The sequence below is a fragment of the Salvelinus sp. IW2-2015 genome, linkage group LG18 (genome assembly GCF_002910315.2).
Source record: "Salvelinus sp. IW2-2015 linkage group LG18, ASM291031v2, whole genome shotgun sequence".
Taxonomy (NCBI): domain Eukaryota; kingdom Metazoa; phylum Chordata; class Actinopteri; order Salmoniformes; family Salmonidae; genus Salvelinus; species Salvelinus sp. IW2-2015.
This window is the reverse complement of record NC_036858.1, coordinates 52063624-52080347: the sequence shown is the minus strand read 5'-3', so window position 1 is coordinate 52080347 and position 16724 is coordinate 52063624. Positions and strand designations below refer to the sequence as shown.

General features: G+C 45.4%; 1 protein-coding gene across 1 annotated transcript; it reads left to right on the top strand.

Moving 5' to 3' along the window:
- The first annotated feature begins 1913 nt into the window (after window positions 1–1913).
- On the top strand, window positions 1914–13085 carry LOC111977379 (MORN repeat-containing protein 4). Its single transcript, XM_024006769.1, is given in 5 exon segments — window positions 1914–1980; window positions 12290–12324; window positions 12326–12405; window positions 12473–12582; window positions 12652–13085. Coding segments are annotated over 5 exon segments (441 nt in total). The 3' UTR covers window positions 12801–13085.
- Window positions 13086–16724: the final 3639 nt, after the last annotated feature.

Sequence of the window (16724 nt, the reverse complement as noted above, 5' to 3'; positions counted from 1 at the left end):
TTAGTATGAACATAAGATTCAACAGACAAACTGAACAAGTTCCACAGACATGTGACTAACAGAAATGGAATAATGTGTCCCTGAACAAAGGGGGGTTTGGGTCAAAATCAAAGGTAACAGTCAGTATCTGGTGTGGCCATCAGCTGCATTAAGTACTGCAGTGCATCTCCTCATGGACTGCACCAGATTTGCCAGTTCTTGCTGTGATATGTACCCCACTCTTCCACCAAGGCACCTGCAAGTTCCCGGACATTTCTGGGGGGAATGACCCTAGCCCTCACCCTCCGATCCAACAGGTCCCAGACGTACTCAATGGGATTCAGATCGGGGCTCTTCGCTGGCCATGGCAGAACACTGACATTCCTGTCTTGCAGGAAATCACACACAGAACGAGCAGTATGACTGGTGGCATTGTCAGGCTGAGCCTGCAGGAAGGGTACCACATGAGGGAGGAGGATGTCTTCCCTGTAACGCACAGCGTTGAGATTGCCTGCAATGACAACAAGCTCAGTCCGATGATGCTGTGACACACCACCCCAGCCCATGACGGACCCTCCACCTCCAAATTGATCCCGCTCCAGAGTACAGGCCTCGGTGTAACGCTCATTCCTTCGACGATAAACGTGAATCCGACCATCACCCCTGGTGAGACAAAACCGCGACTCGTCAATGAAGAGCACTTTTTGCCAGTCCTGTCTGGTTCAGCGATGGTGGGTTTGTGCCCATAGGCGACTTGTTGCCGGTGATGTCAGTCATTTAGCAGACGCTCTTATGCCCATAGGCGACGTTGTTGCCGGTGATGTCTGGTGAGGACCTGCCTTACAACAGGCCTACAAGCCCTCAGTCCAGCCTCTCTCAGCCTATAGCGGACAGTCTGAGCACTGATGGAGGGATTGTGTGTTCCTGGTGTAACTCGGGCAGTTGTTGTTGCCATCCTGTACCTGTCCCGCAGGTGTGATGTTCGGATGTACCGATCCTGTGCAGGTGTTGTTACACGTGGTCTGCCACTGAGAGGACAATCAGCTGTCCGTCTTGTCTCCCTGTAGCGCTGTCTTAGGAGTCTCACAGTACGGACATTGCAATTAATTGCCCTGGCCACATCTGCAGTCCTCATGCCTCCTTGCAGCATGCCTAAGGCATGTTCATGCAGATGAGCAGGGACCCTGGGCATCTTTCTTTTTGTGTTTTTCAGAGTCAGTAGAAAGGCCTCTTTAGTGTCCTAAGTTTTCATAACTGTGACTTTTGTTGCCTACCGTCTAAGCTGTTAGTGTCTTAGTGACCGTTCCACAGGTGCATATTCATTAATTGTTTATGGTTCATTGAACAATCATGGGAAACAGTGTTTAAACCCTTTACAATGAAGATCTGTGAAGTTATTTKGATTTTTATTMATTATCTTTGAAAGACAGGGTCCTGAAAAAGGGAAGTTTATTTTTTTGCTGAGTTTACCTCTGCGAAGGCACACTAAAGTCAGGGTTCAGATAAGACAGATATTGGCGCATTTCCATAGAGGATTTACCCCAGTGTTTTACCCAAAAGGCTCAGACTTTTCTGTTTCAATCTACACGGGCCGGCACCTGTCTCTCACTGGGCCATGGCTCCGGCAGACCTGCACTCACTTGGGGCCAAAGTCAGGCCACTGGTACTCTTCAACTTCCAATTACATAACAATGGCTAATTGTATACTTTAACAGCTAATCACAAAGCAACTGTTTTGATTATGCCAAGGTTGTTGATTCTGCTCTTCACAAGTCCTCACTGCCAGCCCTAGCTATGGTAACACAGTTTCCCTAGTCTAACATAAGGGTGTATACACTAGTGTAACACTGGTGTTACACTCAAAAAAAGCAGCAATAGAGTCCGTGCTCTTTACGTTTGTGTGTGTGTACACGCGCGCGCAGAATGAAGGGGCCATGACTCTGACGAGAGGGTCGTTCACCTACACAACTGGCGAGGAGTACCATGGGGACTGGAAAGAAGGTAAGACATCTCTATTAACCTTCCCTCTCAAGTTTACGTCTTCATACAGTAGGCACATATAGGCTGATCAATATGTATGCATCATGCTTTATACTGTTATGTAGGCCTTCATTTATGTATGACTATAGGAATTCTCTAATCATTGTGGTCTTCACACTGAAGTACAGAGGTTGTTTAATTCATGAATGTAATATCCTCTTAGGTAGCATCAGCCAGATATTTTCATCCACAGAGCGGTCATATATAACATCCTTACAGCCTCATTACCATCTCTAGACAGTTCCCTGTGTCTCTGACTCCATGTGTGTCTTAACTAACAGTATCGTGTGTGTGTCTTCCTATGTGTCCTAACAGTCTCCTGGGGCACTGTCTTTCTAGGACAAAGGACAAGTTTGCCTTTTTTTAACCAAATCTCTATTTGATGTAAATGGCATGTTATAGAAGTGTCCAGACACTTTTTTTGCGATTTAATTTGGTTTTGAGAAACTTACCCCACCAGTGGTAGAGGTCCTAAGACTCATTCTGCAGTATCTATCAAGGCACAAGGCGAGACCCAGATGCAGACACAGGAGGCAGATGGTTGGAGTCTTACAATGTTTATTAATCCAAAAAGTAGTAGGAAAGAGAATGGTCGTGGACAGACAAAAGGTCAAAACCAGATCTGAGTCCAGAGGTACAGAGTGGCAGACAGGTTCGTGGTCAAGGCAGGCAGAATGGTCAGGCAGGCGGGTGCAAAGTTCAGAAACAGGCAAGGGTCAAAACCGGGAGGACTAGAAAAAGGAGAAATGCAAAAGCAGGAGAATGGGAAAGCCGCTGGTTGACTTGGAAACATACAAGACGAACTGGCACAGAGAGACAGGAAACACAGGGATAAATACACTGGGGAAATAAGCAACACCTGGAGGGGGTGGAGACAATAACAGGAACAGTTGAAACAGATCAGGGCGTGACTGTATCAGGGCAGTGATTAAACATGAACAAAGGCTCCAAAACACCCAAATACGTTCTCTTAGAAATGGCAACTCTCTCAGTATAGTGATGTAAGTCTTTAGATGTTGTACACAGAAAATTGTTACATTACGAACTTTAACGTTATATTCCATTTTGTTGTACTCGATCGATACGTTACCGTATATGTGCATGCACATGGTAAAGTATCGCTAGGATATAGCATTGCGGATAAAGTTCTATTGCTGGTGGGGTAAGTTCCTCAAAAGTAAGAGAAATGGCAAAAAAAAGTGTCTGGGCATTTCTATAACATGCCATTTACATCAAAAAGTGAACTTGTCCTTTAACTAAGAGTCCTGTGTGTATCAGTCTTCCTTTGTGTCTTCGCTGAGAGTCCCCTGTGCCTTAACTAAAATAATCCCCTGTGTATCAGTCTTCCTTTGTGTCTTCGCTGAGTCCCCTGTGCCTTAACTAAAATAATCTCCCTGTGTATCAGTCTTCCTTTGTGTCTTCGCTGAGAGTCCCCTTAACTAAAATAATCCCCTGTGTATCAGTCTTCCTTTGTGTCTTCGCTGAGAGTCCCCTGTGCCTTAACTAAAATAATCCCCTGTGTATCAGTTAAATAAAGGTTAAATCCAAAATCCAAATAATAATAATTCAAATCTGTCTTCATATGTGTCTTAACTCAACTGTCCCCAGTCCCTATGTTAGTTCTGTCAGTAATAAGGGATCATCTGGGCAGAATGAATACTACTGAGAGGGTGTGGGTTGGGGGAATACTGTGAACTCAACAACCCTTTGTCTTCCTCCTGTCCTTTGTTTTTCTGTAAGGCACGGGACTAGGTTTGTAAAGGTATAAACATACAGTGGCAAGAAAAAGTATGTGAACCCTTTGGAAATACCTGGATTTCTGCATAAATTGGTCCTAAAATTGTATCTGATCTTCATCTAGGTCACAACAATAGACAAACACAGTCTGCTTAAACTAATAACACACAAACAATTATATGTTTTCATGTCTTTATTGAGCACACTGTTGTAACATTCACAGTGCAGGTTGGAAAAAGTATGTGAACCCTTGGATTTAATAACTGGTTGACCCTCCTTTGGCAGCAATAACCTCAAACAAACGTTTTCTGTAGTTGTGGATCAGACCTGCACAACGGTCAGGAGGAATTGTGGACTATTCATCCTTACAAAACTGTTTCAGTTCAGCAATATTCTTGGGATGTCTGGTGTGAACTGCTTTYTTGAGGTCATGCCACAGCATCTCAATCGGGTTGAGGTCAGGACTCTGACTGGGCCRCTCCAGAAGGYGTATTTTCTTCTGTTGAAGCCATTCTGTTGTTGATTTACTTCTGTGTTTTGGGTCATTGACCTGTTCCATCACCCAACTTCTGTTGAGCTTCACTTGGGGGACAGATAGCCTTACATTCTCCTGCAAAATGTCTTGATAAACTTGGGAATTGATTTTTACGTCAATGAGAGCAAGCTGTCCAGGCCCTGAGGCAGCAAAGCAGCCCCAAACCATGATGCTCCCTTCACCATAGTTTACAGTTGGGATGAGGTTTTGATGTGTCTTTTTTTCTCCACACATAGTGTTGTGTGTTCCTTCCAAACAACTCAACTGTAGTTTCATCTGTCCACAGAATATTTTGCCAGTAGCGCTGTGGAACATCCAGGTGCACTTTTGCAAACTTCAGAAGTGCAGCAGTGATTTTTTTTGGACAGCATTGGCTTCTTCCGTGGTGTCCTCCCATGAACACCATTCTTGTTTAGTGTTTTACATATCGTAGACTTGTCAGCAGAGATGTTAGCATGTTCCAGAGATTTCTGTAAGTCTTTAGCTGACACTCTAGGATTCGCCCTTGCTGTCTCTGCCTGGCCGGTCCCCCTCTCTCCACTGGGAGTCTCTGCCTCTAACCCTATTACGGGGGCTGAGTCATTGGCTTACTGGTGCTCTTCCATGCCGTCCCAAGGAGGGGTGCGTCACTTGAGTGGGTTGAGTCACTGACGTGATCTTCCTGTCTGGATTGGTGCCCCCCTCGGGTTCGTGCAGTGGGGGAGATCTTCGTGGACTATACTCGGCCTTGTCTCAGGATGGTAAGTTGGTGGTTGAAGATATCCCTCTAGGGGTGTGGGGGCTGTGCTTTGGCAAAGTGGGTGGGGTTATATCCTGCCTGTTTGGCCCTGTCCGGGGGTATCATCGGATGGGGCCACAGTGTCTTCTGACCCTTCCTGTCTCAGCCTCCAGTATTTATGATGCAATAGTTTGTGTCAGGGGGCTAGGGTCAGTCTGTTATATCTGGAGTATTTCTCCTGTCTTATCCGATGTCCTGTGTGAATTTTAAGTATACTCCCTCTAATTTTCTCTTTTTCTATCTTTCTCTCTTTCGCTCTTTCTCTCTCTCTTCTCTCGGAGGACCATGCCTCAGGACTACCTGGCCTGATGACTCCTTGCTGTCCCCAGTCCACCGGGTCATGCTGCTGCTCCAGTTTTAACTGTTCTGCCTGCGGCTATGGAACCCTGACCTTTTCACTGGACGTGCTACCTTGTCACGGACCTGCTGTTCAGGACCCTCTCTTTACCGCACCTGCTGTCTCTAACTCTGAATGATCGGCTATGAAAAGCCAACTGACATTTACTCCTGAGGTGCTGACCTGTTGCACCCTCGACAACAGCTGTGATTTTTATTATCTGACCCTGCAGGTCATCTATGAACGTTTGAACATCTTGGTCATGTACTGTTATAATCTCCACCCGGCACAGCCAGAAGAGGACTGGCCACCCCTCAGAGCCGGGTTCCTCTCTCGGTTTCTTCCTAGGTTCTGGCCTTTCTAGGGAGTTTTTCCTAGCCACCGTGCTTCTACATCTGCATTGCTTGCTGTTTGGGGTTTTATGCTGGGTGTCTGTACAGCACTTTGTGACATTGGCTGATGTTAAAAGGGGTATATAAATATATTTGATTGATTGATTCTTAACCTCATTGAGCATTCTGCGCTGTGCTCTTGCAGTCATCTTTGCAGGACGGCCACTCATAGGGAGAGTAGCAACAGTGCTGAACTTTCTCCATTTATAGACAATTTGTCTTACCGTGGACTGATGAATATCACGGCTTTTAGAGATACTTTTGTAAACTTTTCCAGCATTATGCAAGTAAACAATTCCTAATCTGTTACTTCCGGCGCCGACAGAGATGGCCGCCTCGCTTCGCGTTCCTAGGAAACTATGCAGTATTTTATTTATTTTTTTACATGTTATTTATTACATTGGTACCMCAGGTAATCTTAGGTTTTATTACATACAGTTGGGAGGAACTACTGGATATAAGAGCAACGTCAACTCACCATCATTACGACCAGGAATACGACTTTCCTGAAGCAGAAAGATGATGTGTTTTGCCCACCACCCGGGACAATGGATCGGATCCCAGCCGGCGAACCAATACAACGACGCCGTAAAAGGGGCAGACGAAGCGGTCTTCTGGTCAGGCTCCGGAGACGGGCACACCGCTCCCGAGCATACTACTCGCTAATGTCCAGTCTCTTGACAAYAAGGTTGATGAAATCCGAGCAAGGGTAGCATTCCAGAGATACATCAGAGACTGTAACGTTCTTTGCTTCACGGAAACATGGCTCACTCGAGACACGCTATCGGAGTCGGTACAGCCAGCTGGTTTCTTCACGCATCGCGTCGACAGAAACAAACATCTTTCTGGTAAGAAGAGGGGCGGGGGGGTATGCCTTATGATTAACGAGACGTGGTGTGATCATAACAACATACAGGAACTCAAGTCCTTCTGTTCACCTGACTTAGAATTCCTCACAATCAAATGTCGACCGCATTATCTACCAAGAGAATTCTCTTCGATTATAATCACTGCCGCATATATTCCCCCCCAAGCAGACACATCRATGGCCCTGAACGAACTTTATTTGACTCTATGTAAACTGGAAACCACATATCCTGAGGCTGCATTCATTGTAGCTGGTGATTTTAACAAGGCTAATCTGAAAACAGGACTCACTAAATTCTATCAGCACATCGATTGTGCTACCAGGGCTGGAAAAACCCTGGATCATTGTTATTCTAACTTCCGCGACGCATATAAGGCCCTCCCCCGCCCTCCTTTCGGAAAAGCTGACCACGACTCCATTTTGTTGCTTCCAGCCTATAGACAGAAACTAAAACAGGAAGCTCCCGCTCTCAGGTCKGTTCAAAGCTGGTCCGACCAATCTGATTCCACGCTTCAAGATTGCTTCGATCACGTGGATCGGGATATGTTCCGCATTGCGTCAAACAACAACATTGACGAATACGCTGATTCGGTGAGCGAGTTCATTAGCAAGTGCATTGGCGATGTCGTACCCACAGCAACTATTAAAACATTCCCCAACCAGAAACCGTGGATTGATGGCAGCATTCGCGCGAAACTGAAAGCGCGAACCACTGCTTTTAACCAGGGCAAGGTGACTGGAAACATGACCGAATACAAACAGTGTAGCTTTTCCCTCCGCAAGGCAATCAAACAAGCTAAGCGTCAGTATAGAGACAAAGTAGAGTCGCAATTCAACGGCTCAGACACAAGAGGTATGTGGCAGGGTCTACAGTCAATCACGGATTACAAAAAGAAAACCAGCCCYGTCRCGGACCAGGWTGTCTTGCTMCCRGACARACTAAACAAMTTCTTTGCTCGCTTTGAGGACAATACAGTGCCACTGACACGGCCCACTACCAAAACCTGCGGACTCTCCTTCACTGCAGCCAACGTGAGTAAAACATTTAAACGTGTTAACCCTCGCAAGGCTGCTGGCCCAGACGGCATCCCCAGCTGCGTTCTCAGAGCATGCGCAGACCAGCTGGCTGGTGTGTTTACGGACATATTCAATCAATCCTTATCCCAGTCTGCTGTTCCCACATGCTTCAAGAGGGCCACCATTGTTCCTGTTCCCAAGAAAGCTAAGGTAACTGAGCTAAACAACTCTCGCCCCGTAGCACTCACTTCCGTCATCATGGTGCTTTGAGAAACTAGTCAAGGACCATATCACCTCCACCCTACCTGACACCCTAGACCCACTCCAATTTGCTTACCGCCAAAATAGGTCCACAGACAACGCAATCGCAACCACACTGCACACTGCCCTAACCCATCTGGACAAGAGGAATACCTATGTGAGAATGCTGTCCATCGACTACAGCTCAGCATTTAACACCATAGTACCCTCCAAACTCGTCATTCAGCTCGAGATCCTGGGTCTCGACCCCGCCCTGTGCAACTGGGTCCTGGACTTTCTGACGGGCCGCCCCCAGGTGGTGAGGGTAGGAAACAACATCTCCACCCCGCGTGATCCTCAACACTGGGCCCACAAGGGTGCGTTCTCAGCCCTCTCCTGTACTCCCTGTTCACCCATGACTGCAAGGCCATGCACGCCTCCAACTCAATCATCAAGTTTGCAGACAACACTACAGTGGTAGGCTTGATTACCAACAACGACGAGACGGCCTACAGGGAGGAGGTGAGGGCCTCGGAGTGGTGTTCAGGAAAATAACCTCACACTCAACGGTCAACAAAACAAAGGAGATGATCGTTGGACTTCAGGAAACAGCAGAGGGAGCACCCCCCTATCCATATCGACGGGACAGTAGTGGAGAGGGTAGAAAGTTTTAAGTTCCTCGGCGTACATATACGGACAAACTGAATTGGGGCACCCACACAGACAGCGTGGTGAAGAAGGCGCAGCGCCTCTTCAACCTCAGGAGGCTGAAGAAATTCGGCTTGTCACCAAAAGCACTCACAAACTTTTACAGATGTACAATCGAGAGCATCCTGTCGTGCTGCTATCCCGCCTGGTACAGCAACTGCTCCGCCCACAACCGTAAGGCTCTCCAGAGGGTAGTGAGGTCTGCACAAAGCATCACCGGGGGCAAACTACCTGCCCTCCAGGACACCTACACCACCCAATGTCACAGGAAGGCCATAAAGATCATCAAGGACAACAACCACCAGAGCCACTGCCTGTTCACCCTGCTGCTATCATCCAGAAGGCGAGGTCAGTACAGGTGCATCAAAGCAGGGACCGAGAGACAGCTTCTATCTCAAGGCCATCAGACTGTTAAACAGCCACCACTAACATTGAGTGGCTGCTGCCATACATGTAAAAAATGTATCACTAGCCACTTTAAACAATGGCACTTAATATAATGTTTACATACCCTACATTACGCATCTCATATGTATATACTGTACTCTATCCACCTACTGCATCTTGCCATCTTTATGTAATACATGTATCACTAGCCACTTTAAACAATGCCACTTAATATAATGTTTACATACCCTACATTACGCATCTCATATGTATATACTGTACTCGATACCATCTACTGCATCTTGCCTATGCCGTTCTGTACCATCACTCATTCATATATCTTTATGTACATATTCTTCATCCCTTTACACTTGTGTGTATAAGTAGCTGTTTTGTGAAATTGTTCGGTTAGATTACTCGTTGGTTATTACTGCATTGTCAGAACTAGAAGCACAAGCATTTCGCTACACTCGCATTAACATCTGCTAACCATGTGTATGTGACAAATAAAATTTGATTTGATTTGATTTTGGTCTTCTGAGATCTCTTTTGTTCGAGGCACGGTTCCCATCAAGCAATGCTTCTTGTGAATAGCAAACTCAAATTTTGTGAGTGTTTTTTATTGGGCAAGGCAGCTCTAACCAACTTCTCCAATCTCTTCTCACTGATTGGACTCCAGGTTAGCTTACTCCTTACTCCAATTAGCTTTTAGCTTCATTAACCTAGGGGTTCACATACTTTTTCCAACCTACACTGTGAATGTTTAAATTATATATTCAAATAAGTTTAAGCACACTATGTTGTTCTATTGTTGTGACTTAGATGAAGATCAGATCAAATTTGATGACCATTTATGCAGAAATCCAGGTAATCCAATGGGTTCACATAATTCTTGCCACTGTATGTGACAAATGCAGATAATAGTCTCCCTCATTTCCAAAAGTGGTTGGTCTTATTCCTCCGACTCCACACACACACACACACACACACACACACGCACCACCACACACACACACACACACACACACACACACACACACACACACACACACACACACACACACACACACACACACACACCACACACACACACACACACACACACACACACACACACACACACACACACACACACCACACACACACACACACACACACACACCACACACACACACATCTGTACACACACACACACACACAGTCTTGTACACACACATTCTTGTACACACACAGTAATACCATTGATTGACATTCTTATTCTATTAAGCCAAATCCTAACTAGCCTTCAACCCATGACCCACCATATCGAGGCCGACCTACCGTACCTCTGTCAAATCTCCAGGATAAGGCCTGCATTAGGAAACTCACTGGAAAGATCAGAGTCAACCCCTGTTGAGAAAACAGAGGTCAAGCAGCAGCACAGCCAAACACATCTGCCAGGAGTAACTATAATATTAATATTAAGAGAATATTTGAAAACTTGAGATCGTTAAAACATACTTTTGTTTAAAAGTTCAGCTCCCTCAAACAACACAGCTATGTTATATGCAATTTTTGATTGCACACAGTTTTGATGAGCATAGAATTACAATCCAAAATAATGTCAAGCGAGCATGATTGTGGGCCTCCCAAATGGCGCAGCAGTTTAAGGCACTGCATCGCAGTACTCGAGGTGCCATTACAGACCCGGGTTCAATCCCAGGCTGTGTTACAACCAGCCGCATAACTGTCCCAGCGTCGTCCGGGTTAGGGGAGGGTTTGAACGGGGGTGCTTTACTTGGCTCATCRTGCTCTAGAGACTCCTTGTTGCGGGCCGGGCGCCTGCAGGCTGACTTCTGTCATCAGTTGAACAGTGTTTCCTTCGACACATTGGTGCTTCTGGGTTAAGTGGGCGGGTGTTAAGGCGTGTGGCTTGAGGGGCCATTTTTCTGGGGACGCATGGCTCAACCTTCGCCTCTCCCGAGCCTGTTGGGGAGTTGCAGCGATGAAACAAGATTGTAATTGGGGAGAAAAAAAGGGTAAAACACAAAAAAGAGAGCAGGATTACAGTTTTTATACCATAACATGCACTGTAAGATGTGGAATAAATACCCTCAGTCTGCTTGGATCTTACCTGTAGATGATTGGCTAAGTACACATTCTTAGGGTCATATGGAGAGAACAGCCACGGAAAGTATTCAGACCCTTTGACTATTTCCACATTTTGTTACGCTCCAGCCTTATTCTAAAATGGATTAAATAAAATACAAATATTCAGCAATCTACACACAATACCCCATAATGACAAAGCGAAAACAGGTATTTTGACATGTTTGCAAATTTATTACAAATAAAACCTGAAATAACTTATTTACATAAGTATTTGAAATTGAGACTCGAAATTGAGCTCAGGTACATCCTGTTTCCATTGATCATCCTTGAGATGTTTCTACAACTTGATTGGAATCCACCTGTGGTAAATTCAATTGATTGGACATGATTTGGAAAGGCACACACCTGTCTATATAAGGTCCCACAGTTGACAGTGCATGTCAGAGCAAAAACCAAGTCATGAGGTTGAAGGAATTGTCTGTAGAGCTCCAAGACAGGATTGTGGCAAGGCACAGATCTGGGGAAGGGTACCAAAAAATGATGAGGGGGAAAAAACTATTTAATCAACGTTAGAATAAGGCTGTAACGTAACAAAATGTGGAAAAAGTAAAGGGGTCTGAATACTTTGCGAAGGCACTGTAAATTCTGTATTGGATCATACAGGCGGCAGACGCATTAATTCTTTAGCGTGCGTGTGTGTGCCTGTGTGTGTGTGCCTGCGTGTGTGTGCGCCTGTGTGTGTGCCTGCGTGTGTATGAGGTAGTAACAGCAGACAGATTCTGAGGTAGTAATCCCTGTTAGAAAGCAGCTGGATTAGACAAGCTTTAAGGAGGCTGTTGGCAGATGGGATCCTAATATACTAAACCTATATTTGGCAGAGGAAGGAAGATTCCTAAATCCCAGTTCAAAATGATGTGTATACTGGACTCGTGTGCCAAGGAGAAAACACTTTTGTCTGCGGTGTAGCATGTGCTTAGATTATTCAACGATCAAGTAGCCTGTTACAAGAGTATTGGTCCATGCATTAAGTTTAATATTTTTTGATGATAAGGAAAGGAGAAATGCTGCAATTCTAAAGTAATCTAACAGATCAGATTGTTGTATTTTCTGTCTCTAATAACCTAAAGGATGTCTTGCTCTGTTGTGCTCTGTGCCCCCCTCCCCTCCCCCCTCCCCTCAGGTCAGAGACATGGAATGGGCCAGCTGAAGTTCTCGGGATGGAACCTGCTACTCAGGACAGTTTGAGAACGGACTGTTATATAGCTCAGGGGTGCTCCTTTTACTAGAGGGATCCAGGTGTTTGTGTGTGTGTGTGTGTGTGTGTAAACACATCATCTTTATTTAATGTCTTCGTCATCCCTAGGTATGAAAGTGAGTTTGCCCAGGGGAAGTTCCAGGGAGCCGGGGTCTTCAGTCGCTTTGATGGGATGAAGTTTGAAGGAGAGTTCATGAGTGGTCGTGTGGAGGGGTCCTGTCCTCAAACCACATGTATCTAATAGGAGTAACAGTTGATCTTGTGTCTGCCATCGTGTCTGTGTCCAGGGTTACTGACGTTTCCAGATGGGAACCATGGTGTGCCGTGTAACGAGGGCCTGTTTGAGAACCATACGCTGCAGAAGAGGGAGAAGTGCCCAGGGGTGGTTCAGTGGGCACAAGGAGCCGCCTTCACTGCCCGCAGTCTGGCTCTATGACCCTGCAGAGACCAGGACAATATGTGGAGTGGCTAGCAGTTCAGCAACTAGACTCTTCTTATTTCCAAAATGATGGAACAATGGGGCTCAACCATGGCCAGGATACAACATCCTCCTACAGGCACTCCAGGATGGACGACAGGGTTATGCATCAGGGTTAGGGGCAATTCTAAATTGAGTTGCGAATTGGTCTTTAATTCCATTTCAGTTCTTGAATTGGAATTGGCCAGACCCCACAGAAAGCAAAACTTGAAATTAATTTTAATTTGTGGTAGAATTGCTAATTTATTCTACACATCACATGGCCTATATACATGYTTATTTTGACACAATGTATGGTTACTAATACTATGTATAACATATTATAGGTTAAAACATATTTTACTAAAATGGGTTTTAAATTATTGTAGTCTGGAAATATAAGATCATTTTCTAGGTTGTTTATAATAATTCATGATTAAATTACACGTTTTTAAATATTAGAAACATTTTAATTTCACAGAATGCATTAAATAAAATACTCTAGGAGGGAACTAACCCCTCATGACAAAAATAAGACATATCTGAGTTATATCAAGATAATATTTGAAATGGCATTTAAATTATTTTGGTAAAATATATTTAAAGGGAATGAAACTTAAATGTTTCAGTTCAATTTCTTTGAATTGGTTTGAATTACATTCTATCTCCTTAAATTCAAATGCTTCTTCCTGTGGGGTGTGGCCAATTACATTTTGAATTTCATGGGCTGAATTAAATTCTGAATTGACCCCAACCCTGTTATTCACCTCTGTCTCTCTCTGGCTCTGGCTCTCTCTGGCTCTGGCTCTGGTTCTCTCTGGCTCTGGCTCTCTCTGGCTCTGGCTTCTCGTCTGGCTGGCTCTCTCTGGCTCTGGCTGCTTCTGCTCTTGCTCTCTCTGGCTCTGGCTCTCTTCTGGCTCTTGGCGTCTCTTCTGGCTCTGGCTCTCTCTGGCTCTCTGGCTTCTCTTCTCTGGGCTCTCTGGCTCTCTCTGGCTCTGGTCGTCTGGCTCTCTCTCTGGCTTCTGGCTCGGTCTCTGGCTCTTGGCTCTCTCTGGCTCTGGCTCTCTCTTCTGGCTCTGCTTCTCTCTGGGCTCTGGCTCTCTCTGGCTCTGGCTCTCTTCTGGCTCTGGCTCTCTCTGGCTGTCTGGCTTCTCTCTGGCTCTGGCTCTCTCTGGCTCTGGTTTCTCTCTTTTGGCTCTTGGTTCTCTCTGGCTTCTGGCTCTCTCTCTGGCTCTGGCTCTCTCTGGCTTCTGGCTCTCTCTGGGGCTCCTGGTTCTCTCTGGCTCTGGTTCTCTCTGGCTCTTGGCTGCTCTCTGGCTCTGTTCTCTTGCTGGCTCTGGCTCTCTGCTCTCTGGCTCGGCTCTCTGCTCTGGCTCTGGGCTCTCTCTGGCTCTGGGTCTCTCTGGCTCTGGCTCTGGCTCTCTCTGTGGCTCTGGCTCTCTCTGGCTCTTCTGGCTTCTGTACTACAAACCATTTGTGTTTTTTGTACACCGTTATGGCTCTTCTGTACACAGTGGACTTCTGCTATAACCCAACAAGCGACACAAGGAGAACTGGGCTGCCTTTCATTGAGTGGAACTGTGGTTGTGTGAATATACCTGGGATGGACATGGGCAAACGAAAGCCTGCCTGCTCTGCTAGAGGGTACTGACTCCACACAGCCTTTTGATTGGTCTCTGTGTCTGGCAGTCAGTCAGGATGCCTAGTAAATGATCTTTTACTTGTACTTAATTCTTAATGAATATGTGTGGGAGACCATATTGTTCTATTTTGTCTTGCATATCTTTATGATATCACTGACAGGCTGTTCCCAGTTTAGCATCGCCTCAATTTTCTCCAGGCTTAAGTCTCGAATCAAAACACTGACTGCAGATATACAGTGGGGAGAACAAGTATTGATACACTGCCGATTTTGCAGGTTTTTCCTACTTACAAAGCATGTAGAGGTCTTCATTTTTATCATAGGTACACTTCAACTGTGAGAGACGGAATCTAAAAACAAAAATCCAGAAATCACATTGTATGATTTTTTAAGTAATTAATTTGCATTTTATTGCATGACATAAGTATTTGATCACCTACCAACCAGTAAGAATTCCGGCTCTCACAGACCTGTTAGTTTTTCTTAAGAAGCCCTCCTGTTCTCCACTCATTACCTGTATTAACTGCACCTGTTTGAACTCGTTACCTGTATAAAGACACCTGTCCACACACTCAATCAAAACAGACTCCAACCTCTCCACAATGGCCAAGACCAGAGAGCTGTGTAAGGACATCAGGGATAAATTGTAGACCTGTACAAGGCTGGGATGGGCTACAGGACAATAGGCAGCAGCTTGGTGAGAAGGCAACAACTGTTGGCACAATTATTAGAAAATGGAAGAAGTTCAAGATGACGGTCAATCACCCTCGGTCTGGGGCTCCATGCAAGATCTCACCTCGTGGGCATCAATGATCATGAGGAATGTGAGGGATCAGCCCAGAACTACACGGCAGGACCTGGTCAATGACCTGAAGAGCGTGGACCACAGTCTCAAAAAAACCATTAGTAACACACTACGCCGTCATGGATTAAAACCTGCAGCGCACGCAAGGTCCCCTGCTCAAGCCAGCGCATGTCCAGGCCCGCCTGAAGTTTGCCAATGACCATCTGGATGATCCAGAAGAGGAATGGGAGAAGGTCATGTGGTCTGATGAGAACAAATAGAGCTTTTTGCTCTAAACTCCACCGCCGCTGTTTGGAGAATAGAAGGATGAGTACAAACCCAAGAACACCATCCCAACCGTGAAGCATGGAGGTGGAAACATCATTCTTTGGGGATGCTTTTCTGCAAAGGGGACAGGACGACCGCACCGTATTGAGGGGAGGATGGATGGGGCCATGTATCGCGAGATCTTGGCCAACAACCGCCTTCCCTCAGTAAGAGCATTGAAGATGGGTCGTGGCTGGGTCTTCCAGCATGACAACGACACGAAGCACACAGCCATGGCAACTAAGGAGTGGCTCCGTAAGAAGCATCTCAAGGTCCTGGAGTGGCCTAGCCAGTCTCCAGACCTGAACCCAATAGAAAATCTTTGGAGGGAGCTGAAAGTCCGTATTGCCAGCGACAGCCCCGAAACCTGAAGGATCTGGAGAAGATCTGTAGGGAGGAGTGGGCCAAAATCCCTGCTGCAGTGTGTGCAAACCTAGTCAAGAACTACAGGAAACGTATGATCTCTGTAATTGCAAACAAAGGTTTCTGTACCAAATATTAAGTTCTGCTTTTCTGATGTATCAAATACTTATGTCATGCAATAAAATGCAAATTAATTACTTAAAAATCATACAATGTGATTTTCTGATTTTTGTTTTAGATTCCGTCTCTCATAGTTGAAGTGTACCTATGATAAAAAATTACAGACTCTACATGCTTTGTAAGTAGGAAAACCTGCAAAATCGTCAGTGTATCAAATACTTGTTCTCCCCACTGTAGGTAACTGACAAAAATAATTGCAACACTTGAGTAAATGAGGGATACAAAATATATTGAAAACAGGTGCTTCCACACAGTGAAGTTCCTGAATTAATTAAGCAATTAAAATCCCATCATGCTTAGGTCATGTATAAAAATGCTGGGTAGGCCATTATTTTGGCTACCATGGCTATAGGATGACAATAGCCCCATCCACATGGCACTGAATGGGTTGATGAGCATGAAAACGATGTAAACCATATACTATGGCCGTCTCAGTCACCAGATTTCGACCCAGTTGAACTCTTATGGGAGATTCTGGAACAGTGCCTGAGACAGCGTTTTGCACCACCATCAACAAAACACAAATTATGGAATTTCTCGTGGAATAATTGTGTCGCATCCCTCCAATAGAGAGACACTTGTAGAATCTATGCCAAGGTACCTGTAT